This window comes from Vidua macroura, chromosome 1 (assembly GCF_024509145.1).
Source record: "Vidua macroura isolate BioBank_ID:100142 chromosome 1, ASM2450914v1, whole genome shotgun sequence".
Lineage (NCBI taxonomy): Eukaryota > Metazoa > Chordata > Aves > Passeriformes > Viduidae > Vidua > Vidua macroura.
In genome coordinates, this window is record NC_071571.1 from 44149838 (window position 1) to 44165167 (window position 15330).

General features: G+C 40.1%; 1 protein-coding gene across 1 annotated transcript; it reads right to left on the minus strand.

The window, feature by feature from the left end:
• Nucleotides 1–620: 620 nt before the first annotated feature.
• On the minus strand, nt 621–3793 carry LOC128805131 (C-C chemokine receptor type 4-like). Its single transcript, XM_053973635.1, has 2 exons — nt 3706–3793; nt 621–2420 (listed from the first exon to the last, which is right to left on the minus strand). The coding sequence occupies exon 2, from the start codon at nt 2402–2404 to the stop codon at nt 1328–1330; it is 1077 nt and encodes a 358-aa protein (XP_053829610.1). The 5' UTR covers nt 2405–2420; nt 3706–3793; the 3' UTR covers nt 621–1327.
• Between the last annotated feature and the right edge of the window lie 11537 nt (nt 3794–15330).

Genomic DNA, 15330 nt, shown 5'->3' on the forward strand with positions numbered 1-15330 from the left:
TCTTTGCAGCCTTGGCTGAATGCTGAGCAGGCACTTTATTATTAACAGTGTAAGAAAATAATTCATCTGGTTTATAGTAAGTAATCTGAATTGTTGTTGTCCAGCAAAAAGACACACCAGAAATATCTTCTAATACATATTTTTCAACTTTTATCTGCCACCACATACTGATTTTTTGCCTCTTTTAAAATCATTTTTGTGCCAAAATCTAAGCCCTGCTGTGTGAGTTTCCTTCCTGTTACAGATTTCTGATGAATTAATATCCTGTGAGTGGCTACTGGGAAATCACACAGTTTGCATTTTGCTGTTATCAAATGCACGGATTCTATGTGTGGTTTCTAAGTTATGACAGACCCTTTTTACACAATCTCTGTTTTTACTTTCTTTTGTTTTGCCAGATACATCTCCAATGAATGAAAATTGAGTTTTGGGGTTAACTACTTTTGGAAGAAAGGACATTCATTTTAAAATACATACTTTTAACCAAGATGCTTCAAATTTATTCATGCATGCTGGAAAATAAGTTTTTTAAACACTTTTATTCAAAAATATTTTATTCAAAACATTTTCTATGTTAGTTAAAATACAAAACATTTTATTTTATTCAAAAAATTTCCTATGTTAGTTAAAATACAGAATTGCTATCCTGAATTACAGTGATAAAGTAATTCAAAATGCTTTATATATACACCTACATGTAGGCATATATGTCAACCTGAGAGAAAACACAGCTACAATGAAAAGTAATGGCTTTGCTTTGTGTCTTTGTGCACATAGAGAATATATTTTGTGCTGTTTCTTAATGATATGGGGTATATCATCCCCCCTGAAACAAAACATTTAAATGTAACAGGTACTGCTAATAGCTGCCTAAGAATCATGGGTGAACATGTCCTACACAGATCAACTGCAGAATAAAAAAGTATGATTACAATCTTCCTTCATGAATACATGAATATGTTTTCCAAGTGCATGTGCTGATGACAAGGTGCTGTCTCACCTTTGCTCCTCCATGCAGGCCAATGTCTTGATGGTGGTGAAAAAGAAGCCATGCAGTGCAGTGCTTTGCACAGAGCTGAGCAGTGATTTGTAATCACAGCAGAGAAACCTTGCATGTCCATCCTCCATGTTCCACATTTGGGACACCTTCTGTCGTAATACTCAGAAAATCTAGAGGCACAAATAAAACTGAAGCAAGTAATTATCTGGCACTAGCTTATTGTTAAATGTGTCTGCATTTGCTTAGCTTTTCAAAGTTCCTGCTTTTCAAAGTTCCTGCTGTTGTCAGTTTGCTTGCTGCTGAGTTCAGTGGCTGCTCTGAAATGTGTTACAACGCGTCTTGGTCCCCTGTAGACTGTGTGTGGAATGAACTGGTAGATTCAGTGTGGTAGCTGATGTGAACTCCACACCACTTGCAGAAATACCCTGGTAACTGCCAGTTCTTAAAGAGCATCTTCAGGTACTTCTTAAATTTCTCCCCCATGAAGAAGTAGATGACTGGGTTGAGGCAACAGTGAAAAAGACCGAGGATTTCTGTTACCTGGAAAGCATAGTCCAGACTCCTGCTCACTTGACAGTCTTTAATGACTCCCATAAATTCCAGCAGTTGTAAGAAAATAACAATGTTGTAGGGGGTCCAAAAAAAGAAAAACACAATCATGACAACAAAAATCATCTTCACAGCCTTATTCTTTTTGTCATTTCTACAGTGAATTAATGTTTTAATGATCATGGAGTAGCAAAATGTCATAATTATAAAAGGGATTAGGAGCCCTAAAATGTTGACTTCCAAAGTGGAAAAAAGCTTCCATGTTGTGAAATTGCCTGGAAATCTCGGCTTGCAGGTAGTAAAATTATGTTCATTAAAAGACTCTCTAAATACAAGCTCGGGGACTGAGGCTGAAAGAGCTACTAGCCACACAACAAGGCTAGTAATCAAGCCATGGAAGGTGGTCCTTGCTTTCAAGGAAAGCACTGCACGAACAATTGCCAGGTATCTGTCTATGCTCATGAGCATAATAAAAAATATCCCACTGTAAAACCCAACCAGGTAGATCCACGAAATGATTTTACACCAGGGAGTTCCAAAAACCCATTGGTCTACTGTGAAATAAGACCAGAATGGCAAGGATAAAACAAAGAGCAAATCTGAGATGGCGAGGTTTAGCAGGTACACATCAGTCATGCTCTTCAGCCTCTTGTATTTGAAGAGGACCACGATGACCAGAATGTTTCCAGCGAGCCCGACCAGGAATACCAGGGAATACAGAACAGGTAGGAAGGAGGCTGCAAACCTCCTGACGCCTTCTTTACTGCATAGTTTTGGAGCATCGTAATAACTATCATAATAGTCATAAAAGGTTGAGAGTTCGACTTGAAGGGACTCTGTACTTGAAGAACTCATGTTTTTTCCCCCAGTTCTAAGAAGGGAAGAATATAAAAATGTCAGTGACTTTCAGTGTGTCAAGACCACATGGTTACTCCACAAATCTGAATCACGAGTGACAGCTCGGGACATGACTCGCTGCAGGTTCTCAGACATTATGTAAGCATTATGGGATGGATGCACGTGCATGCTTGAACAAGGTACTGTCCTTAGCATGCATGTGCTTAGTCCTTGCAGTACTGTGCAACTTGCACAAGCACAAAGGGACGTTCAAATGGATGACAGGAAAGCAAATGGGAGTGACAGATGTGGGCCACAGCTGGCAAATCAGAGAGGGTTAAGTTCCATGTAGAGCAAAGTAAAAAGCAAACTCATTGTTCATAGCAGTTCAGAATTTCACTCACTCACCTCTCCTATCAGGCATATGTCACCCACCATAGGAAGACAGTGATAGACATGCATCAGACTTTTCTTATGACATTACATTTACTGAAAGCTGTCATGAGCTTTCAATAAGGGCTTCTTTTCAGTGGCTGAATGAAATAACAGGAATGAATAGCAGGAATTTGTCATCTTCATATGTATATTCTTTTCTAATAGGCAGATACAGAGTTTTAAGTGATATAAGTTGGACACAGGAAAAATATCTTGCTGACTTATGAGTCTGTGTGTTGTTCACATCACAGCATCATTCTTTTAGCTTAACATACCAGAAATTTAAGTCTGAGTTCTGTTCTTACTTGTGTGTGTTATTCACATTACAAGTGGCATTTTTTTAGTCTAATATATCAGAACTCTAAGCCTGAGCTATGTTCTTCCCCTTCGTCTTCATTTTATGAATGGGAAGCAGAAGAGAAATGAGTTTCTTAGTTTTACTTGTCTTAGCCCTGTGTGTTGCTGCTACATACCAGCAAACATTGATTATCACTAATCTGAGACCTACTGTGTGTGGTCCCAAGCATGACACCTTTCCAGCCTACAGTTCTGTTCCATTCTACACGGAGAGGAATTTAATCTGATTGACAAGTCACAAGGACAGAACCATTTGACACCAGTGGTATAGAAATGACAGCTGCACCTAACTGCAAGTGCACCCAGACACACCTGAATTTAATCTGGGTTCAGCATAATATATTTGAATACTTAAAAACATACACTCACAGAATACACCCACTGCTGATGATGCAAGAATTCTTAAAACTGCTTAGAAAAATTACCTAAGCAACTATAAAAGGTAAATGAAAAAGCATTACATTCACACATACCATGGGTGTACATGATACATAAATGTTTGAGCAATTGCATTTTATGAATTTTACCTTTTCTCCTCCTTTCCTCTCAGATGATGTGAAGAATCTTCTTTGCTCTAACGGTGCAGAATCTCTAGCTTCTCTTCAGGTAGCTCTGCCAGGGAGGTGCCACCCACACAGCAGTATTCACCAGATGTAAAAAGCAGATATCACTAGGTAGCTGTGTCTCTTAGCGGAAGCTTCGACTTCCTTAGACTTGTATCACAAGTAGTTCTCTCCTCAGTGCTCGTCAGAGGTAGTCCCTTTAAGTCAGAAATAGAATTAAACACATCTTATAATGTTTAAAAAAAACCCACAGTTTCCACTGGGAGACTGATTACTGAGTTAATGCATTTTCATCTCATCCAACAATCTTTCAAACTGAAGTCACTAAGCATAGATGTCACTCAGCTCTCATTTAACTGAAACCTTGTTCTTTTCTTAATCTCAGAAAAAAAAATCAAAGAATCCTCTGTAGAAAGCAGAGAGGAGGCAGGTGCTTGGTGGGTGTGTGGGAAGTGTGTTTCTAGTCCTTCTCTGACAGATAACTAATTTTGCAAGTTGCATTATGTAATAGCAGAAGAGAAAAGCTGTATAGTAATGTTTTATCTATTTGAGACAGGTCTTATAAGCTCTCATAGACAAACATTATACCCTTGATAGATCAGCTACCTCAAGTGGCATAAAAGTAGCAGTATGGCTCCTGTGACAGTGTTGGAAACAAAAAAGTTTTAATAAAAGGCAAAATAAAAAAACTCTTTACAGGTTCTTGCTCTTGCTAAAACACTTCACAAAAAGCGATTTACTTCTTTTGTTCTCTTCTTTTCTAGTGAATTGCTTAGGTAGGACTTTTTGGCTTCTGTCCAATTGGCTATCCTTAAGTTTGAGGTGAAGTCTCCAAGGTCCTATGAGGTGTCTTTTAACCAAATTGAGGAGAGAAACTTCTGGGCTTTTGTCCTTTTTAAGGAGACAAAGGGTAACTTGTTTACTCCGTCAACAGGGGGCTCATTCCTACAGTATAGATAGTGCAGGGAAGGGTCCTTTTAATCACTATTGCTTGATCTTCCTAAATCTTACTTATCTTACTAAAAATAGAAATGAAGACATGTTAATTCACACTACCTTTTTGCTTGATGTTTTCTGTTTGCAGGTTTTATATACAGCAAATCTACCTCCTACCACTGCCCAGGGCAAAATGTAACAGTGGTCAGAATACCGAATAAGAAGTAAGATGTGCGCGTGTGTGTGGGCTAAGGTCAGAGCATGCAAAGTGCTGAGGTTTACCAAGGCTCTCTGTCACACCAGGAAGCTCAGCAGCTTCTATGAATTTCTCTTGAGAGTGAGATGGGCCTTATTTGTCTTTTGGGGGATCCTGAGAAGGGAGAAGAGAGCACAAAGGATGTATGGTAGTCAAGCGGGATGGTTGTGAGTCCTGCCAGCAGAACGGCTGTGCTGGCAGCTGGCAGGTGCTGGTCTCCTCTGTTTCCCAGAATAGGCCAGCAAAGCAAAAGTACAAGCCATTTCTCAACAGGGGAGACTGCTTTCTTGTGATCAGCAGAACCTGAAAATACACAATGAGAAGCAGAAACAAGAAATCTACAGGTGGTAGTGAGAGTAGGAAGAATCAGACATCTCTGTCCACAAGAGATTATATGTTTTCTTGTTTGCTCTCTGGTGATATTTCAGACATAGGTATAGCTTTTGTTCAGTTATGCCATTTGCTGCTATCTCATCTGCTATCTCTGACACTGTTACACTGCCCAATAACTTCTGTTTGGCTGAAAAGTTTGATGTGAATATGATGTGAAAAGCCTGAAGCATGAGATGCAGGATCTACTGGTTTCAGGTTTTGCCAGAATAAAGCAATTGTATGGGAAGGACCTTGTCAGTCATCTTTCACAAGCTGCATCTGTTGATTTTTAAATTGGTCTCTGGGAGATGTTCCTCCTGTGCAGGTTATTGCTCTGCAGATCACTTATATTTTCTCTTCAGTTTGCTAGCAGTCCTTAAAGTCTGATGTGTACATCAGATAAGTAGACAATACTGTTGTACTCATTTCATCAGCTCTGCTCACAGAAACCAGAAGCTGTTCCTCTTGCTGTTCTTTTGCCTCTGTTAGGACGTCTTTAATCTCTTCTTTGACATGTTGTTGTCAATCTGAAACAATCTGTGGCACTAGAGCCACAAGTTCAGCTCTTCAGCCACAATAACTATGACAGAAAATCTTTCTTTGAGTACATGCTTTTCAGGAAAAAAAACACCTCTTGCTCTTTACAATGCTCTCTTGGGCATTGACGTTTCTTCGTTCTGGCTGTAAATTTTTTCTCCTCAGTAAACCACCATGCATCTGCATGCTTGTCTTGCCCCACTCATTATTTTCAGCTCTATCAAACTAGATACCTTCTTTGAATTTCATCAGTGATGATTTTTCTTGATTTCCAGATGGAGAGGTGAATAGAACTGAATCCAGATATTAAATCTCTTTGACCTTGTAAGAACTCTATTAGGAATGATTTCCCATCAGCAGCAACATTTTGCAAGAGGCATTGACTGTCATCAGCAGTCTTTCAAGACCTGTCCTTAGCACACAGGCTGCACTTCAGATATGCTTCTAATCTTTTGGGCATACTGTCAGTAGAGAAAAGGTCTGCAGCCATGTGAATTCCAGTTTAGAATGATCCATATGGCACTAGTTTGAAGAAAGCACCTACCTGGTACAGTGCTTTTTGCCCAGTCCTTCTTTGGAAGGCTTTGAGTAGCAAATGCACCTGCCATAATACCAACTCATTTCATGCTAAATTGCCAGATGGGAAGGGCTGCCTTTGTAAGGAAACTGAGCAAGAATGTTTCTGCAGAAAGAGGAATGCTCAGCCACAAAAAGAGAAAAATGGTTGCAGTTACAGATTCTGAAAACTTATGATGTGTGAACTCCAGAAAATTAAGATTAAAAGATATATATACCAGTTCGTGAAAATCAAGAGGATGTGAATGAATCCTGAAATACCTTCTGATGGCTTTCCAATGAACAGAGTCCCTGGGAGAGCCTGCGAGGAAAACTGGAGAGAAAACAGGAAAAAATAATAAATCTCTGAGCAAATGAGACAATGCAGAAAATAGAGGAAAGGTATTGTGAGTGCAGGTCCTGCAATTGCTTGGAGAGAAAGAAGAGTGGAAAGGACTGAGTCTCCAGCAGGGGAGCTCTGAGGTCCCTTGTAACACATGGCAGCCTGTCTTTTTCAGATGCTTTTTGGAGAACCTGGCAGAGATTAAGAAAAGGAGAATGGCAGGAGATAGAAGATTATGGGGAAAAGGGAAAGCGTTCTCAGTGATGTTTCCGTAAAACTAAATGTTTTGCAGGAGAATAGAAGAAGTCATTTTACCTCTTTACTAAATGGTATCAGCATATGTGACACTGACCAAATAAATCATAGGGTGGATCAAACCTCAATGGCCTGACTCGAAGGAGATTAACCTTTTATATTGGTTGGTGTGTGGGGGGGCACATTAAGTGCAACAGGAAGGAACTTAATAAAAGCAAAATGTGGAACAACCCATACCATAAAAACTTTGCTTTTCACCAAAATATTATTTCAGCCCCTCCCATCTTTTATGGGAAGTCTCATCATTAATTTGCCATTTTATAGGAGGCATAGGAGTTTTGCCCAAGGAAGAACTGGAGACAGACATTAACCTAACCCGCTAACTACATACTTACCACTGATATGCCAGTGCACCATCCATTCTGTCTGATCTCAGTGCTGGCCAGGGACAGATTATTCAGACAAGTCCTCTTTCAGAAGAGGCTGGCCCACAAGAGAAGCAGATGACAGTAAATAAAAAGGGATTACTAATGCAAGAATTAGTATTATGATTGATTGTGTGGATCCAGGCTGCCAAAGTCACAGATGGACAAACATTTAGCTTTCTCATCAAACCATTCTCTCCATCAGGTACCCAGCTCCTTTGTGTGTTGTCTGGCTTTGTGGGGTTCTTCTTTTGCATTTCAGGTGAATTTGGATCACAGTGTGCACATCTGTAGCTCCCATTCTTCCTTGCTAGTAAAGTGTTTGTGCTACCAGTTCATTGTACAGTTCCTTTCTTTGTAACTTCTTAATTTATTCCAAACTTCCTGCAGCAAAACAGAGCCATCTGAGAGAGAACTTAAAAAAGGAAGTGAATAATTTCCTCATTTTAGAGACAACCACTGTTATTGTTTCTCAGGTGATTCACTCACAATTTATTTCAATATTTTTGAATGCATGAATTCCCTTTGGCTAAGATAGCTGTTTTTGCTGACAAGGAAATTATTTAAGCCAAAAGCATCTTTTCTTTGTTCAGTGTTAAGCTGCAATTCCCCTCATTTTTTTCTTTCAGTGGACCAGCCCTGTGCATTCTACTGTTTCTATCCACTGGTGATTCTGTAAATGGTGTCAGTCATCCTTTTCCTCAGCCTAATTTGCTTTCTACATGCTGTGCTTGCAAAGCTGCTATAGACAGAACTCCTCATTTAAAAAAAGAACTGAAACTTCTTACCTCAAACATGACAGAAATAGTCATTTTGTATGCTGAATTTTACTTAAAATAAAAATCACTGATGCAAAAAACATCACCTTTAGGGGTGATGAGTTTATTCTTCTTAAATGTGAAATAGCACAGCAGGGAGCTTTCTTTGTCATGTTCAGTGATCTGTTAAATGTCACGAAGCAGTTTCTACAGGTAGGTAAGAAGTCTGGACTGTTTCCACTCTGAGGAGCAGTTGATACCTGAGATTGATTTTTTTTTTCTTTTTTTTTTTCCTAAATGTCCCAGCCATCCATCACCTAAGCATCACTATGAGGTCCTCTTAAAGGCTGGTCTAAAAAAAGGAAGGCAGTAGTGAAAGCAGAAGTGTTCTCAGGCCACTTTTGTGTTTATTGTGATGAGTTTAGATACAAAGGAAGGATGACAGTGTGGTGTAAAGGCTTTGTGTTCTGTGTGCTTCGTGTTCGTGCCCCCAGGTCTCAGACTCTTCAGTTGCTGGTAGCCTTTAAAAGCTTATTAAATGACTGGCCTTATCCTAAACATCTACATCTTCAAAGTCTCTCCTGCCATATTCCTTCCCTGGCAGGTTTAATGTAAAGGAGGCTAGTTAAAAAACTAAAGTATTTGAAGACGATCAAGAGTGAGAAAGAACTAATACTTGATCTTGCCGGTTACTAATCTTTCCATGTTTGCTAAGGCCCAGGCACTCTGTTATCCCATGGAAAAGCTGTTTCACTGCAAGGCCTGTTCAAGACAATCTGTAAAGCCAACTTATACAGTATTCAGTTCACTTTTAGTAGCAAGGGAAACCACTCAGGACACCAAAATAAAACTGTGACAGGCACAACAAAAGGTTTTCATTGGAGCATCTCTTTGTCATCTTTGTGATTCATAGGATATTCTGATGTGCTTTGTGAATTGTTGGTGAAACTGCCTGTAGTTAATTTTACATCCACAGACTTCCATTTGCTCACAAGCAAATAACTAAAACCTCGGAGAAATTGATGTTTCTTCCATCAGCACAATGTAGTGACTAATTTTTTCTTACTTTTCATAAACATATTTTTACACTCCGTACTTGCTCATCAGTGACTCCACTTGCTTGACTGGGGTGCCCTGCTTTAACCATGAATGACTTTCAGGTCCAATGGCGTTTAATAATGCCACCTTCTGGTGGAAATGCAAAGAAAGCACTGACACTAAGGATGGGCAGAAGAAATGATGGAGCGAGCTTAGGGCAGAGGGTCGGTCCTGTGTGAGCAAGGGTGATTACAGGGATAGTGAGAGGTTGTGGTGGCTCTGGAAATAAGTGCTGTTAGCCTTGTGCAAAAAGATATATGCCGCTGTCTACCGTTGCACATTCTGAATCTGACTTGAACTGTAAATCCTGGCCTGGTCATTCTGCATTGCTTTTATTGTAACTTGAATTTTGTCCATCCCTTCACTGTAGCCTCCTGAAACCTGAACTACCAGGAGGATCTGGAGAGCAAGGTTCAGCAATGGGACCAAGAAAAAGGAACTGAACAAGAGACCAAGTGAGGGCAAGCCTTAATGATTCAAATGAGGGCCTCCTTGGGGAAAAAAAAATCAAAACCAAAACAAAACAAACCACAAAAAAATCCAAAAAACAAAAACAAAACAACAAACCAAAACACAAAGCAAAACAAAAAATACAAGCAAAAGAACAAACAACCAAAAAAGAAAAAAGAAAAAGTTGATCACGATATGAGGATACCTATTTTCTAAGACAGGAATCCAAGGGGGAGGGGGACTACAATAAAGCAGAGACTCACTGCAGAGGGGCTCTGAAGCCACTTAGGGATTATGACCTGGTAAATTTTAGTCAGCTCTAATACTGCCATTCCCAAAACAGGCAAACCCAGCTTTGACCCTCCTCAGACACAATCCTTCCAGGGCAAAGAAGATGTGAGGTGAAGGTCCTTCATCTGTACCAGAAGACCTAGCATGACATCCCTAAGAAGTGCTGAAGAAGCAAATCCCAGGCATGCTTACCCAGCTCCCCACGCCTGGCTGGTTACAGGCCATTAGCACTACTGTTTCCATTTTCCTGTGGGGAATGCTCCCGTTGCCTTGTGCTCCAGCTCTGGCCAAACTGGGATCTATGGACTTGATCTATGTTGCTCAGCAATTGCCTGGGGTGAAATGGGTGGCAAACGGCTGTGGACAAAGGTGGTTCAACAACCTGCTCCGGGTGCGTTTCAGATTTACCATTTCCTTCTGGTTCGCTCCTACGTGGTCGGAGACTGGAAAAATAATTGAAGCAGCAGCTCAGGGTTTCAAGCAGCTCTTACCTGTAAGGAACCGTCCTGCTCCGGGGCGCAGGAGACTCCTCGTGGGAACAGTAGCTGGTGTCTGACACCAGGGGGAACTGTCTTGTCACAGGAGCCATCGCCGCTCTGCTTCTTCAGCTTTGTCGGTGACCTCCGACGTGCCCTGCAGGTATGGGTCACTGCCATCTCTGCTGACATTTCTATGCCTCTCGGTGGCGCTGGCTTTAATTTTAATGTACCAAATTGATTGGCTAAACGTGAACTCTTCCTGGGAGAAATGCAGCTTCTCAGTTGCCTGCATTATCCTGACATATTGGACCTATGTGTTGTGGGACTGTTGTGCTGTAGCTGGATATGGGGCAGAGACAAATGCATGTAATTTATCAGGGACTTAAAATCTGAGTGAGGTGGGAAACAGACTGTTCCAATGATAGCTGAAGTTGGAAAGTGGATTATATCCCCTATATAGTGCCAGAGTCCTTGCTCGCATTCTCTATCCCACTCACCAACCTCTGCCTTCAGTGATACAGAGTTCATGTGCTCCTTCCTGCTGATTAAAATACCATGGTTAGAAATGTGGTAAATGCAAATTGCTATTCAAAAGCAGAACATTTTACTCGTGTCCAATGGGACTTATTTCACAGTATTTCTTTAGGAAGAGGAACGGAAAATGCAATATATTAACATTTTTTTATTGCATATTAATGTAACAAGCAAAATCAGACAGGAACAGTTGGTGGGTTTTTTTTTTTTTTTTTTTCCATTTTGAAAATAATGTGTTAACCCTGGCCCTGTAAAACACACATCTTGAGGTTTGGGTGTGTATGGTGAAAACCAAGCTCTTACAGTGGCTACCACGTAAACTTAGAAAAGTTCTGCTTACAAGTGGCAGCAGAATGATTGCTAACTTTAACAGAAACTATATGTGTGTGGTTAAGTGTTAGAAACCCATTTTTAATAGTTAGAAATAGTTTTCAATTTTTTGCTTTGATTACTGAACTTCAATTTCAAAATAATAACTCTGGATGACACAGATTTTCATTAGAGTTTCAGGTGTCCTATAGAGTAAAGAAACTGAAGTGCAAACAGTAAAACTTTGAGCAGGACTATGTATGTTCTTAATACAGAAAATATTTCATTCAGTGGCTATTTTAGAAATGATGTGTTAATGGCCTTTGGCAAATATGCACCATGCTTGGGCTATAACTACAGAGGAAAGACATTACCAGATGGGACCTGCAAAAGCAACAGTGGGTAGAGATAGTGCAACTTCAGATTTTCTTTGAAAAATTCTCACATGTTTTTAGTAATACCAGGACTTGGGATCTGTATGGATCAGACTTGTTCCTTCGTTGTCCTGCTAAGACAAGGGCCTTACATCACTCACAAGATCTCAGTCAGGGACCTCACAAAGGTTATAGAGACAAAACAGAAATGACAGAACTTAACCCATAACCCATTAATTCATTAACAGTTTCTCTGTGAAGAATGCCATTAAAACATCAGACTACCCTGGGCCAGTACTTCAAATCCACTCCCACCAGATGCTGAATCCAAAGGAAATATGTGGGTAGTGACTGGTCCTTCTGATGCCAGTGTTGGAAATGTCAGCTTTCACTGCTGAGCAGTTTCCTAGGCCAATGTGATGCTTTAACGGGCTACACTTTGAAGCTTTTTGTACGAGTTCTTTGTTTAAAAAACCCCAAGAATCAAAAAAAAAAGAAAAAAAAAAGAAAAAAAAAGAAAGAAAGAAAGAAGAAGAAATGTAAATCCTATTGTTTTGGAACTGTGTTGTAATATTTGAATGAGATGCATTCACAGTGGCACCTAAAAAAATACTCATGTCCATGTATCTCACTGCAAGCAGTTCAGCTAAATATAGATCTTGTTCATTCTGGTTTTAAGTAGAACATGAAATATAGTCATGAACCTGTCAAGGACATTTGGAGTCAGGTTTTACTAGTTCCTCAAACTTAACCCAGCTGGGAAAAAATTTATAGTAAGTGTCAGTGTGATTCTCAAACAGGAAAAAAAGTTGATAATAATGAAAAATTAGGATGCAAAGATAGTTCATCAACCTCAAAACTCCAAAGCCCAACACCTATCCTGCAAACCCAGAGATTTCCTCGCCTTCTTTTTGCACAACTAAGTACTATTCAATGGATAGATACAACAATTGTGTGTGCATTTCCACATGTAAATTGTGACCTGCTAAGTAAGCAAGAGTCTGTCCTTAATTTATAGTAGATGAAAAGATTTTATCCCATTATGAGGGAGTGGTTTACTTTCTCATGGGTAATGGGTAGGAAGTGAATGTTGCTGATCCTCAGGGATGTTTTATCCAGTCTAAGGATGAATCTATCATTAGTGCTGTACATAGAAAAGCTTTGCAGGTTGTAAACTAACCAGGCAGTTAGAAAACACCAGTTTCCTGCAGCAGAGGTTTTGAAAGAGGCTTTAAAAAAAGGCTACAATTAACTGAAAGTCCAGTTCTTAAAGAGACATCAATGGGCTTTTCTGTCAGGCTTGAATGGTGCAGTGCAGCAAAGGGCAGCAATGCCTGTCTCAGCTTGCAGCTGAACCCACACCTGCTAAAGTTTGCTACTTGCTGCTCTCAGAGCACAGCTATGTCCCGTGGAGGCCAAAGTTTTTAAAGAAGAATTACAAGAATACTCTTCCTGTTAATACAAACAAAATTAAAATGGTGATTTTGGCTTTCACTTGGGTTTTCAAAGATTTACTGCTGCTCCTATGAGGAGGACCCTGCATAAATCAGCAGTTTGTGGTGGAGCCAAATGCCTAGAAACCCCCTGAAGTTTTTAATCTCATCCAGATGCTCACATATTGAGCAACAAAACCATGAAAGTAAATGGCAAACACAATAACTTGCAAATACATGGCATAAAACTCGACAATGTTATGCTGGCAATCCTTGGAAGTATTCCATTGCACTGCGTGGCAGAGAAGACAGGAGTGCAGGATTTCAGGAGAGGCCCTTGACTTGCAAGTGAAGGTTTTTTGCAGCTTGCAGAGGACCCAGGGCTGTCGAGGCAGTCTGACTCATAGTAGCAAGTCTGCCCTGCCAGAGGGAGATGCATCTGGAAGGAGAGGGTTGCACTGTGCTGGTGATAGGTAGGATTGCTGGGGAATCACTGGGTCAAAGCAGCAAAATCCTCTGCTTTCCTGGAGAGCTGGCATCAAGCTCTGGGTTTCCACCTTTAATTCTGAAGACAGCACATGGATCATATTTATTTATTTATTTATTCCTTTTCCCACTCCATAACTCACCATTGTCTGAAAAATCAAAGGGAAGTTAAATAAACCAAGCGTGATTGCATTGCTCAGTTTGGCAATCCACCGTCTTTAGGCTGACTTCAGGCTGATAACTTCTTGTTTAGTCTCAGAGCCTTCCTCTTTCTTTCTGCACATCTTGGCATTTCTTTAAAAAACATTGTAAAAATACCATTTCTTAAAATAACACTTTCTTGGGGAGAGTGACAAACAAAGTTGCCTTATATCACTTGATTAGGCAGACTGAATTTTGAGAAAATAATTTAATTTCAAGTGACACTCATGCTACACTTAATTTTAGATAACAAGTCTGGAGTCTGGAAGTCTACTTATAATTGAAAATTACAGAATTGAGCATAGAGAATATATTTCCACCAAATAGAAAGAGAAAATGTGGTTTGGTTGTTTTTGATTTTTTTTTTGTTTGTTTTTTTTTTTTTTTTTACTGTAGATTGTGATGAATGTTCAGTAGCAAAAAATGGAATATTTGAGTAATTATGGGAAAATTGCTCAACAGACACACTCTCCTCCACATTTTCTAAGAAACAAAGTGACACTAAGGTCCACAGAGGAAGGCCCTACTCTTCTCCCTGACAATCTGAGACAACTTTTTTGTGTTAGTTCAAAAGTGAGAGTGTTTCTTCAGATTTGACATATTACCAGTTCCACCAGAGTACTACAGAAATAGGGCTCCACTGTCATTGACTTGTTTTGCAAGACTGGTCCTTGATTTTTTTTTGTAAGGTGATCTCAGCTTCATTATTGGCAACAGTCCTTTTTCCACTCACTTAACTCTAGTCCACAGTGCTAACAAATTCTCATTTGCTTTTGCAGCAGATGATGACAGGGATGCCCAGGTAAAGGACTCAGTTGTCTGATGGACATTTTGTATCCCCAGTGCATTGTTACTGCATGAGTAACAAGGATAGTTGGAGGCTGTGCCGTGCACATGGGAAATGTGTCCTCTGGGACACATTAAGTCTGGGTACAACTGCAGTTTTCTCTGGGGAAATCAGCTGTGGTGGGATAGGCCCCAAAGCTTGAGGAACGTTGTGTTAAGCAGCATGGGCAAGTGATTATTTTGTCCCCAGAGCCATTGTCTGTGATAGTGTAGTCATGGTTGGTGTTTACAACATGTGGCAAGCAGGGCATGGGTGAGAGGCAGGGACTTACCATGCTCAGATTGATCATGTTGTATTTGGACCAAGCACAGGGATATCCAAACACACACTTCTAGTTCCCATTGTTCCAGTGAGTGCTGATGTCCATTGCTCAGAGCCCTTGGGGATGTGCTCTGTGAAGGGCTCCACTGAGCTCTGGCATTTGGCTGAGGCCAAGCCCATGGAAATTGGGAGATACACCCACTGGCATATCTCTAATCCTAAAGGATGGACTAGAGATCCTTCCTCTGATTATTGCATGCTATAAACACAGAGTGAACAGGGGACACTAAACACATGTTCAGAAATAACTCCTTTTTTAAAAAAAACAGTGGGAATTTTATTACATATGAAAGCATAGTTAAAACATTTGTTGCAATCAATAACCACAA